This window comes from Asparagus officinalis, chromosome 6, assembly GCF_001876935.1.
Source record: "Asparagus officinalis chromosome 6, Aspof.V1, whole genome shotgun sequence".
Taxonomy (NCBI): Eukaryota; Viridiplantae; Streptophyta; class Magnoliopsida; order Asparagales; family Asparagaceae; genus Asparagus; species Asparagus officinalis.
The window spans coordinates 55,586,021-55,599,325 of record NC_033799.1 but is presented as its reverse complement, the minus strand read 5'-3'; the positions used below and the strand labels follow the sequence as shown (position 1 = coordinate 55,599,325).

The window sequence follows — 13,305 nt, the reverse complement described above, 5'->3', positions numbered from 1 at the left end:
AACTAAAGTTATAATTTTTGGAAGGCCTTCTCAATTAAGAGTAGCCCTCCTCTCCAAAAGGAGTTTACAAAATTTTCACACCTCTAACCCCTCACTCTCTACCCCTATTTATAGTAATCTTCAATGAATTTGAGCCATTGGATTTGTCTTGAGCCCCAAGCAACAATCTCCACCTTTGAATTTGGTTTTTGTTCTTCTCTAGCCCATGTGATTATCAAAATCCGGCCCATAAAGAAAAATCCAAAGCTGCAGCAACCATTTGATTTATGTAAGAAAGTTTGGCCCAATGACATTTCTTTTGATTTTGAACATTTGTAGCACAAAATCCATAAGCAAATCCGGCCTCCTATGCACACCAAGCCACAGGTCCATGAAGTTCGGCCCATTTCATTCTCCATTTGATTTTCAAATGTCAAAAGTCCAAGAAAACCCAAGTAACCGGCCTTTTGTGTGTTAGACAACTCTGCAGCTATTCATTCCAATTTCATTTTCAAAACAAAATTGAACCGGCCCATTCATTCATGTGAATTATCAAGTCCGGTCCATCTTGTTTTTCTTGTAAAAATCCAAGCAAATCCGGCCCATGTGATTTTCACTTGAGAAATCAAATTCAAGCCCACGGTCTTGCAACAGGTTTGGTTATGTGGACTTTGCATTCAAGTCCATCTCATTCCACTATTTGCATCCAAGCTCATTTGAGAATAAAGAGGATTTTGCTTCTTTTGGACATTTTGGCTTTTGGCTTCAATTGATCATTTTCTTCACTTGCTTGATGGGCTTCATGCTCTTTAGGCTTCTAAATACTACAAAATAGAGAAGAGAGATTTTTGAGGGGTTTTTACATTTAATAATATTTATTTATATTTTCATTCAATTATGTGCAAACTAATCTAACAATAATTATTAATGGTATATTTATTCATGTAAAATAGATAATGAGGGTATAAAATTGTAATAAAATATGATTATCAGTCTTCTTTTGGCGGTTCGAGATACTACGTCACCTTTATCGACGATCACTCGAGGAAGGTGTGGGTTTACTTCATGAAGCACAAGTCAGAGGTGTTCGAGATCTTCAAGAAGTGGAAGGCCATGGTCGAGAACGAGACAGATCTGAAGGTGAAGTGCTTGAGATCAGATAATGGTGGAGAATACGAGCTGGAGGAGTTCAAGAGGTTCTGTGCTACGAATGGGATTCGCTTAGAGAGGACTACTCCAGGGACGCCGCAGCAGAACGGCATTGCAGAGAGGATGAACAGGACCTTGACAGAGCGTGCGCGGAGCATGCGATTACATGCAGGTCTGCCTAAGACATTTTGGGCGGATGCGGTGCATACGGCAGCATACCTTATTAATCACGGGCCATCAGTTCCATTAGATTTTGGGATTCCAGAGGAGGTTTGGAGTGGAAAGAAGATAAATCTCTCACACTTGCGGGTATTTGGTTGCGTGGCTTATGTTCATATCAGTGACCATGTCAGGGACAAGCTAGAAGCTAAGTCACAGAAGTGCACATTCATTGGATACGGCATTGATGAGTTCGGGTATCGCCTTTGGGATGAGAAGAACAGGAAGATCATCAGGAGCCGGGATGTGATATTCAATGAGGAGGTGATGTACAAGGACAGGGACAATGCCAAGGATAGCCAAAGCAGTGGGAGCAGCACTACGGATACAGGTGGATCCGAGTACATGGATTTGGAGGAACTTCCAGATGGGGGCGACGATGTCAGTTCTGACCGTAGAACGGAGGAGACTACAGGTGCAGAAGCTACTACCCAGGGCGTGGAGCCTAGGAGGTCATCTAGGGTACCCAAACCAAATCCCAAATACCTCTCGTCACTTGATTATCTACTCTTAACAGATAGCGGAGAGCCGGAGTGTTATGAAGAGGCAGTGCAAGTGAGTGAATCTCAGCAGTGGGAGCATGCGATGCAGGAGGAGATGGATTCTCTACTCACTAATGAGACATGGGAGTTAGCCCAGCTACCTGCACAGAAGAAAGCCTTGCACAATAAATGGGTCTACCGGGTCAAGCAGGAGAGTGATGGAAGCAAGAGATTCAAGGCCAGATTAGTAGTGAAAGGGTTTCAACAGCGGGAAGGAGTGGACTACACGGAGATATTTTCCCCTGTTGTGAAACTCACAACCATCAGAGTGGTGTTGAGTTTGGTAGCTGCAGAAGACCTCTTCCTTGAGCAGTTAGATGTGAAGACTGCCTTTCTTCATGGTGACTTGGATGAAGAAATCTACATGAAGCAGCCTGTTGGCTTCATTGAAGAAGGAAAGGAAGAGATGGTGTGCAAGCTCAAGAAGAGCTTATATGGTTTGAAACAGGCTCCGAGACAGTGGTATAAGAAGTTTGATAACTTCATGCAGAACAATGGCTACAGAAGATGCAATTCGGATCATTGCTGTTATTTCAAAAGGTTCGAGTCCAGCTTCATTATTTTGTTATTATATGTTGATGACATGTTGGTAGCAGGACCGTGTTTAGAAGAGATAAACAGTTTGAAGAGGCAGCTAGCAAAGGAATTTGCAATGAAGGATCTGGGTGCAGCGAAGCAGATTCTAGGGATGCGAATCAGTAGGGATGAAGCTGAAGGGACATTGAGTTTGAGCCAAGCTGAATACATTGAGAAGGTACTTCAGAGGTTCAACATGCAGAATGCTAAAGTTGTTAGCACACCCCTTGGAAGTCAGTTCAAGTTATCTGAGGAGCAATCGCCTAAGACAGATGCAGATAGAGAGCATATGAGCAGGGTGCCATATTCTTCGGCCATTGGGAGTCTCATGTACGCGATGGTTTGCACGAGGCCGGACATCGCCCATGCAGTGGGAGTTGTGAGCAGATTTGCAAGCAATCCAGGAAAGCAGCATTGGGAGGCCGTAAAGTGGATAATGCGGTACTTGAGGGGAACAACGAACAAGCCACTATGTTTCAGGAGGAAGGAGTTGGTGCTGCAGGGATACGTGGATGCGGACTTCGCCGGTGATCATGATACGAGGCGAAGCACCACGGGGTATGTTTATACCTTAGCGTCGACAGCAGTGAGCTGGGTCTCACGTCTGCAGAAGATTGTGACTTTGTCTACAACCGAGGCTGAGTATGTCGCGGTGACTAAAGCAAGTAAGGAGATGATCTGGTTGAACGGGTGCTTGGAAGAGTTGGATCTGAAGCAAGGGAGAGGAGTTCTTTATTGTGATAGCCAGAGCGCTATACATCTTGCCAAGAATCCAGTATATCATGCCAGAACGAAGCACATCGACGTTAAATACCATTTTATACGCTCGCTGATCGAGGACGGAAAGTTGCACTTAATGAAGATTTTGGGGAGTCAAAATCCGGCGGACATGTTGACGAAGGCAGTCACCATTGAGAAACTGGAGTTGTGCGCAACTTCAGTTGGCCTTCACGAGTAGAAGACGAAGGCGGAGCCACACTACGAGGATCGGCGAGATCGCCGGGATTTTTTGTTGATTGAAGGAAGAATTTTTTCGGGGGAAAAGATACATGCGAAGAAGGGGAGAGTTCGGGTGAGCTCATTGATGGCGCTTTGGTCTCCAAGTGGGAGATTGTTAGTCTAAGTGTGTAGACCCAAAGCTGCAATCGAAAAGACGAAGAAAACAGTCAGAAGACTGTGCGGTCGACCGCAGTGGCAGAGCCGGTCGACCGCGTGCACTGCAGGAGACTGAGAAGAAGTTTTCGCTCTGGTCGGTCGACCGGCGTGGCCGCTGCGGTCGACCGCAAATGTGCACAGGACCCTGTAAACAGATTTTTCTCTGGCCGGTCGACCGGCCTTGGCACGGCGGTCGACCGCGAATCGCCCAGACAGTTTCCTGATCTGTTTAGGAATCTGTTTCAACCAGGATTCTATATATACCCCAAACGATTTTAGGGTTTGTAAGACATCAAAAAGAGAGCTTTTTGGCTGCAAAGAGAGAGAGAATCTCAGAGAGATTTACCCCTTGTTTGAGAGCTTGTATTTTCTTCTTCAATTAATAGAAAGATTGTGTGGTGTGGCTCCCGAGGACGTAGGCACGTTGCCGAACCTCGTTAAATCTGTGTGTTCGTCTCTTTTACTGTTTTTACAAGGTTAGATCTTTATTTGTGGTTTATTCCTACTTTCCTACTTTCAACACAAGGTCCGGAAGGGCAAGGGTTCGATTGATTGTTTCGAATCCCCAACAACTGGTATCAGAGCTTCGTTCAGCAATTTGTGTGAAAGCCATGGCAGAGGAAAGCAAATCAAAGATTGAGAAGTTCGACGGATCGGATTTCGCCTACTGGAAGTCGCAGATGGAGGACTATCTGTACCAGAAGGACTTGTATCGCCCGCTTCTGGGCAAGGAAAAGGGAAAGAAGACGACGGAGTCAGATGGTGATTGGGAGGTACTGGATAGGAAGGCTCTAGGGCAAATCCAGTTGTCGCTCGCCAAATTAGTAGCCCACAATATTCTGAAGGAGAAGACGACGGTGGGGCTTATGGAAGCGCTCGCGAAGATGTACGAGCAACCGTCGGCAGCAAACAAGGTGCATCTAGTCAAAACTCTTTTCAACCTCAAGATGGCAGAAGGACGGTCCTTCACGATGCACCTCAGCGAGTTCAACACGATTGTTGATCAACTCATCTCCGGATACATCACATTCGATGATGAAGTGTAAGCCCTATTGATTCTATCGCAGTTGCCGGATAGTTGGGCAGGTTGTGTGACGGCAATCAGCAATTCGGCGGGGAAAGAGAAGTTGAAGGTGAATGAGGTTGTTAGCATGATTCTATCCGAGGAGGTTAGAAGGAAATCGTCCGAATCAGAAGGTTCAGGTTCAGCCCTAAGTTTCGAGCAGAGAGGCAGAAGCCAGAAGAAAGGGAACCAGAACAGGAATCGGTCGAAATCAGTGAAGAAGAGGCCGAACTCGAAGGTTAGGTCTATCAAAGGGAAGTGTTGGAACTGCGGCCAGGAGGGCCATATGTCTTCGGTCTGTAAAGCACCAAAGAAGGATGCGGGTGAGCAGGAGGCTCATATCGTGCAGGATGCCTTGATCCTTGCTATGGATAGCGATTCTGATTCTTGGGTCATCGACTCAGGAGCTTATTTCCACGCCACTGCAAATAGGAAACTACTTCAGAACTATGTAGCAGAGGACTTTGGTAAAGTATATTTGGGGGATAATGAACCTTGCGATATTGTTGGAAATGGCGACGTTCAGATACAGATAAAGGGCTCTAAGTGGAATTTGAAGAACGTGAGACACGTGCCGAAGCTGAAGAGGAATCTTGTTTCGGTGGGACACCTTGGAGCAGAAGGCTACATTTCGACATTCACCGGGGATTCGTGGAGGATCTCCAACGGTACGATGGTTGTTGCCCGAGGCAACAAAACGGGAACTCTCTACCTCACTTCACATGCGAGTGACACCCTCGCAATTGCAGCTGGCAAGGAGAGTACAGATCTGTGGCACAATAGGCTGGGGCACATGAGCGAGAAAGGGATGAAAATTCTACATTCACAAGGAAAGCTAACCGGGATCGACACCGTGGAAGTCGGGGTTTGTGAAGACTGCATCTTTGGGAAGCAGAAGAGGGTTAGTTTCCAGAAGGGTGGAAGGCCACCTAAGGCTCAGAAGCTAGAGTTGATTCATACAGATGTATGGGGCCCAGCCAGTGTGTCTTCTTTTGACGGTTCGAGATACTACATCACCTTTATCGACGATCACTCGAGGAAGGTGTGGGTTTACTTCATGAAGCACAAGTCAGAGGTGTTCGAGATCTTCAAGAAGTGGAAGGCCATGGTCGAGAACGAGACAGATCTGAAGGTGAAGTGCTTGAGATCAGATAATGGTGGAGAATACGAGCTGGAGGAGTTCAAGAGGTTCTGTGCTACGAATGGGATTCGCTTAGAGAGGACTACTCCAGGGATACCACAGCAGAACGGCATTGCAAAGAGAATGAACAAGACCTTGACAGAGCGTGCGCGGAGCATGCGATTACATGCAGGTCTGCCTAAGACATTTTGGGCGGATGCGGTACATACGGCAACATACCTTATTAATCACGGCCATCAGTTCCATTAGATTTTGGGATTCCAGAGGAGGTTTGGAGTGGAAAGAAGATAAATCTCTCACACTTGCGGGTATTTGGTTGCGTGGTTTATGTTCATATCAGTGACCATGTCAGGGACAAGCTAGAAGCTAAGTCACAGAAGTGCACATTCATTGGATACGGCATTGATGAGTTCGGGTATCGCCTTTGGGATGAGAAGAACATGAAGATCATCAGGAGCCGGGATGTGATATTTAATGAGGAGGTGATGTACAAGGACAGGGATAATGCCAAGGATAGCCAAAGCAGTGGGAGCAGCACTACAAATACAGGTGGATCTGAGTACATAGATTTGGAGGAACTTCCAGATGGGGGCGACGATGTCAGTGCTGACCGTAGAATGGAGGAGACTACAGGTGCAGAAGCTACTACCCAGGGCGTGGAGCCTAGGAGGTCATCTAGGGTACCCAAACCAAATCCCAAATACCTCTCGTCACTTGATTATCTACTCTTAACAGATAGCGGAGAGCCAGAGTGTTATGAAGAGGCAGTGCAAGTGAGTGAATCTCAGCAGTGGGAGCATGCGATGCAGGAGGAGATGGATTCTCTACTCACTAATGAGACATGGGAGTTAGCCCAGCTACCTGCACAGAAGAAAGCCTTGCACAATAAATGGGTCTACCGAGTCAAGTAGGAGAGTGATGGAAGCAAGAGATTCAAGGTCAAATTAGTAGTGAAAGGGTTTCAACAGCGGGAAGGAGTGGACTACACGAAGATATTTTCCCCTGTTGTGAATGCAGAAAACCTCTTTCTTGAGCAGTTAGATGTGAAGACTGTCTTTCTTCATGGTGACTTGGATGAAGAAATCTACATGAAGCAGCCTGTTGGCTTCATTGAAGAAGGAAAGGAAGAGATTGTGTGCAAGCTCAAGAAGAGCTTATATGGTTTGAAACAGGCTCCGAGACAGTGGTATAAGAAGTTTGATAACCTCATGCAAAACAATGGCTACAGAAGATGCAATTCGGATCATTGCTGTTATTTCAAAAGGTTAGAGTCCAGCTTCATTATTTTGTTATTATATGTTGATGACATGTTGGTAGCAGGACCGTGTTTAGAAGAGATAAACAGTTTGAAGAGGCAGCTAGCAAAGGAATTTGCAATGAAGGATCTGGGTGCAGCGAAGCAGATTCTAGGGATGCGAATCAGTAGGGATGAAGCTGAAGGGACATTGAGTTTGAGCCAAGCTGAATACATTGAGAAGGTACTTCAGAGGTTCAACATGCAGAATGCTAAAGTTGTTAGCACACCCCTTGGAAGTCAGTTCAAGTTATCTGAGGAGCAATCGCCTAAGACAGATGCAGATAGAGAGCATATGAGCAGGGTGCCATATTCTTCAGCCATTGGGAGTCTCATGTACGCGATGGTTTGCACGAGGCCGGACATCGCCCATGCAGTGGGAGTTGTGAGCAGATTTGCAAGCAATCCAGGAAAGCAGCATTGGGAGGCCGTAAAGTGGATAATGCGGTACTTGAGGGGAACAACGAACAAGCCACTATGTTTCAGGAGGAAGGAGTTGGTGCTGCAGGGATACGTGGATGCGGACTTCGCCGGTGATCATGATACGAGGCGAAGCACCACGGGGTATGTTTATACCTTAGCGTCGACAGCAGTGAGCTGGGTCTCACGTCTGCAGAAGATTGTGACTTTGTCTACAACCGAGGCTGAGTATGTCGCGGTGACTGAAGCAAGCAAGGAGATGATCTGGTTGAACGGGTGCTTGGAAGAGTTGGATCTGAAGCAAGGGAGAGGAGTTCTTTATTGTGATAGCCAGAGCGCTATACATCTTACCAAGAATCCAGTATATCATGCCAGAACAAAGCACATCGATGTCAAATACCATTTTATACGCTCGCTGATCGAGGACGGAAAGTTGCATTTAATGAAGATTTTGGGGAGTCAAAATCCGACGGACATGTTGACGAAGGCAGTCACCATTGAGAAACTGGAGTTGTGCGCAACTTCAGTTGGCCTTCACGAGTAGAAGACTAAGGCGGAGCCACACTACGAGGATCGGCGAGATCGCTGGGATTTTTTGTTGATTGAAGGAAGAACTTTTTCGGGGGAAAAGATACATGCGAAGAAGGGGAGAGTTCGGGGGAACTCATTGCAGGCACATTGGTCTCCAAGTGGGAGATTGTTAGTCTAAGGTGTAGACCCAAAGTTCGAGATGAAAGCTGTAATCAAAAGCTCAGAAAAACACGCAGACAGATCGGTGGTCGACCGGGTCGGTCGACCGCAAACGTGCACAAGAGCAAAGGAGGGCTTGGATCAGGTCGCGGTCGACCGGCCCGGTCGACCGCCAAACCCTGTAGGAGAAAACTGCTCTCGGGTTTTGCATCGGTCGACCGGGCCGGTCGACCGACAATGTTTCTGGAATCTGATCGGTCGACCGGCACGGTCGACCAGACGTAGTTTTGGCAGTTTCCTGTTCTGTTTAGGAATCTGTTTCAACCAGGATTCTATATATACCCCAAACGATTTTAGGGTTTGTACTACATCAAAAAGAGAGTTTTTGACTGCAAAGAGAGAGAGAATCTCTGAGAGATTAACCCTTTGTTTGAGAGCTTGTATTTTCTTCTTCAATTAATAAAGAGATTGTGTGGTGTGGCTCCCGAGGACGTAGGCACGTTGCCGAACCTCGTTAAATCTGTGTGTTCATCTCCCTTACTGTTTTCTACAAGTTAGATCTTTATTTGTGGTTTTTATTCCTACTTTCCTACTTTCAACACAAGATCCGGAAGGGCAAGGGTTCGATTGATTGTTTCGAATCCCCAACAAACTGAAGGATCCATGAAGGATGTTGAAGATGGAAGAAGAAGAAAAAAATGAGAGGGTGAGAATGTGGAAGTTGGTAATATAAAGAATGAAGTGAGTAAAAACTTGATTTTTTTTTGGTGTCCAAATAACATAAACTCAAGCTCTATTTATAGACCTTGAAAAATAAAAAATAAGGGTGAAAAAAATAATTAATTTAGAGCAATTATTGATATAAAAAAAGTCATTAAAATAATGGAAGAAAGAAAAACAAAAGAAAAACAAAAAAAACAAAAGACATTCTCTTTTGTGAACATGGACACGCGCCTGTGTCCATCTCAATGTCCCAGCTTCGCTGACGTGGCGCAAGGAGATTGGTGTAATGCATTTTTTTTGTTTTTGGCAGCTGCTGACAAGCCGTACCCTTGGAGAAAATTAACCGGTAGGCAAATTTTGCCTTTTCTCTCTCTTACTTTTCATTTGCCTACCCAATTGTTAGCCATTGCACCAAATAACATACCCAATTGTTAGCCATTGGAGATGGTCTAATGAAGGAGGTTTAAAAAGAAGGCCTTGCACGTACCATTTTAAATAACCATTTTCCTACAACAAACAGTTGATTTATCAAACTAACTGTAACTGTGGTCGAAATTATTTGCAGCTCCCTTGCGTGATATGGTTGGCAATCAAACAACCAAAGAGGTTCTCTCCATCATGGATTATTAATTGGGTAAGTAATATTTACTTTCGTAAACCTTGTTATCATATAATTGGTTTTTCGTAAACCTTGTTATCATATATGCAGGCGCTTTTGATTTGTACTAATTTCTCTTGTTACCTCTATCTATTTCCCTCTTCCTGTGACGAGTTTGTACTAGATAGAAGAACTCTAATGTAATAAGTCTTAAATTTTCAGTTTGACATTATAAATAATTGAAATTTTTTTTGCAGGGGCTCGTTATTCTCGGCGTACTGGTGATGTTGGCTTCAACTATCGGCGGATTAAGGAATATTATAAAGGATTCTTCTACTTTTAGTTTTTATTCTTAGGTCATATGTACCAATATATAGATATTCTATTATACTGGAAAAATGGCATTAATGGTTTTTTATAAGAAACCAAATATTCAACTTGCTTTGTTTTTATAATCTTTTTACTTTATTTATATTTTTTGTATACTACATCTAGAAGATGTCCAATTGTCCTTGTGAGTTAATTTATGAGATCCGCTAAAGTGTCTTTATGGTGTTAATGTTGGATAGCAGTAGTCCTAATCTATTTTGGTAACATAAGGTTATTAGGATTCCTAATCTATTTTAGTAACATGAGGTTATTAGGATTTCTAATTTGTTTTGTTTTTGGTTTTAGGATTCCTAGTCTGTTTTGGTTTTAGGATTCCTAGTCTGTTTTAGTTTTAGTTTTTCTATATATATGGAGATTAGAATCAATCATAATAAGAGAGGAGAGTTGTAATCAGAGATTAGAGAGACTTTTGAGCATTGTGAGAGGGAGATATTGTGAGCAAGTTGAGAGCTTTGGTTGAGGGTTAGTTTGTGAGTTTTGTGAGATTGTAGCCATTTGTACTCTCCTTGATTTAGTGGAATATCCCCATCCTCTCCTCGTGGACGTAGGCAATTTGCCGAATCACGTAAAATTAGTTGTCTCGCTATTTGTGTGATTTGTAATAGTTTATTTAGGTTTTCTCGACAAGTCAGTCCTAGAACTAATGAGAGGAAGAGATGATATCCCACTTTGTTGAGATATTTTGCTTAAGGTTCTTGTTTTCTTTGTGAAACGAGAATTCCTATTGCGACCTGACTCTCTTGTTGTGCGCTGAGGTGATGTCAAAATTTTCACTGCACGCAACAAGTGGTATCAGAGCCCAGATTTTAGATCTAGGGTTTTGGAATTAGGTGGAGGAAGATTCTTGTGTGAAGCTTGGTTCTTGGAGTTCTAGGCTTCGGTGGAGATAGCATTAGGAGTTGCCGTTGGAGATTGCGCTTTCCTCGTGTGTACATAAGATCTATTTGGAATCTGATCTAGGGTTCAGTTGGGTAATTCTTAATTTCTATCAAAGTTTGATTTTTTCTCTACAACTTGGAGTTAGTTTGCAATGGGAAAAGAAGGTGAAAGCAGCAAGTCAATGGCGAGTACATTTCAAGTTAGTTTTCAGAACACCAAAATTAGTATGGTGAAGTATGATGGTAAAATCAACTTCAGTTTGTGGATGAGTGACATACAGGATGCGCCCAATGCTTAGAACTTGGAGGAGACCATCATGATCCACGAGATACCACCAAAATATGAAGAGGCAATATGGGAAAAGATGAATAGGAATGCTTGTGGGGTGATCAGGTCCTGTTTGGAACAGGAGCTGAAGTATGATGTGATTGGGGTGACATCTGCGATGAAGATGTGAGAAATTCTCAACAATAAGTACCTTACGAAGAGTGTTGAGAACAGGTTGCATTTGCTGCGTAGGTTATTCAGATTTCAGATGTCCCGAGGCACCTCACTAGCGGCTCATGTGAACAACTACACTAAGTTGTTGTCAGACTTGACGAATGTTGATGAGAAGATATCGGATGAGTGCAAAGCTATTATCTTATTGGGCTCCTTACCGGATGAGGTGTATGACACATTTGTGCTCACTTTGTTGAATGGGAGATCTTCTATCAGGTATAGTAAAGTTACTAACGCTTTGACGAACTATGATTTGAGGAGGAAGGACAAAGAGACTTCCCGCGCTAGTACTTTAGGAGAGGCCTTGTCGACGAGAGGAAGAAGCCTATATCCGAAAGGTGGTAATAGAGGAAGGTCAAAGTCTAGAGGTCGTCACTAGTTATCAAAGAACCAATGTGTATTCTGCAAGGAGCAGGGACATTGTAAGAGAGATTGCTCGAAGCTCAAGGATAAGGAGAATGGTAAGAAAAAGGGTCTGAAGGCCAATGAGGTGAATATTACGAAAGGCGATGATTCCAATGTTTCGAGCTTTTCTTTACTGATTACTCCGGAGGTGAACCACTTGGATGTATCAGATTGGATGCTTGATTCCGGTGCTACTTATCATGTGACCCCTAGGCGAGATTGGTTTGCATCTTTTGAGAAACTCGATGGGGGAGTTGTTGTCATGGGAAATAATCAATCCTGTGGTATTTGTAGGGTACGGTGCGGATTCGGATACACAATAGAGTAGTCCGTGAATTAAAGGAGGTGAGATTTATTCCTCAGCTAAAGAAGAATCTTATCTCGGTTGGAGCTTTGGAGGCAAAGGGATTCAAGGTGACCTTTGAAGACGCTGTAGTAAAGGTTACTAAAGAATCTTTGGTGGTGATGAAGGGAGTCCGCAGTTAAAACTTGTATTATCTGAAGGGGAGCACCGAGATTGGTCAGGTAGCTTCAGCTATTTTAGAGGCGAACATGAGCAGGCTTTGGCATTACAGGTTAGGACACACAGGTGAGAAGTCACTACAGGCGCTGTGCAAGCAGGGACTATTGAAAGGAGCCAAGAGTAGAAAAGTAGATTTCTGTGAGCACTGTGTTCTTGGAAAGAAAACGAATGTGAAGTTCGGGACTGTTATTCATAAGATGAGGGGCATCCTGGACTACGTGCACACAGATGTTTGGGGTCCCACTATAGGCATATAAAATTGCTTATAGGTCCCTTAGCACAGCTCGGCACAAACCGACGAACCAACGAGGCGACGAGGTTGACGAATCGCACGTAAGCAACGGAATACATCCATTCGCGTGTGGAATCAAGCCAAGGGTTTGAAAAGTCAACAAGTCATCCAACCAAGGGCAAACTCGAACGAATCACGATCGAATCAAGATCAGTTTCAGACTCGAACTCAGAAGTGGATTTACTGCCAAATCAGGAATCGGATCTACTGCCAAATCAGGAATCGGACCTACTGCCAAATCAGATCAACAAATCATAGTCTAAGTCAACCGAAAAAGGGAAACAACGGAAAAACGACAAAACAGAAATGCCTAAGGGAGGCTCGGCCAAGGCCGAGCCACCCATGGGTAGCTCGGCCAAGACCGAGCCACCCATAGGTGGCTCGGCCAAGAGCGCGCGGGCACAGTGAAGGTGGCCTATAAATAGGAGAGGTGGTTCATTTGTTTAAAGGTTGGATTTTTTGGAGGCGAAGCCCTGCTGGATTGAAGACTCAGATCTAAAAAAGATTCAAACTTTAGGACTTCGAGGACTTGCTCATCCAGATCTGGTGCTCGGCGATCGTCAACGCCAAATAAGGCAAGAGTTCGAGAGGATCGGATCTCAGATCTACGCAGGCGCACTCCGGATCAAAGCTTGGCCTTTGATCCCGAGATTTGGGCGATTGTTTCCTTGGTGAACCAATCCCCCCCGGCTATTATTTCCTTCGTGAAATAATACCCGTCGTACTGCGTAGATCCGACCGGATCTAGATCTCACGGTGGTCCACG

General features: G+C 44.4%; 1 protein-coding gene across 1 annotated transcript in view; it reads left to right on the top strand.

Moving 5' to 3' along the window:
- The window catches only part of LOC109845526 (lysine histidine transporter-like 6), a 34,986-nt gene extending 24,989 nt beyond the window's left edge, over window positions 1–9,997 (top strand). The window contains exons 7-8 of the mRNA XM_020414779.1: window positions 9,517–9,585; window positions 9,807–9,997. Of these exons, the coding sequence (XP_020270368.1) occupies window positions 9,517–9,585; window positions 9,807–9,905 (168 nt within the window). The 3' untranslated portion in view covers window positions 9,906–9,997. The remainder of the gene's footprint in view (window positions 1–9,516; window positions 9,586–9,806) is intronic.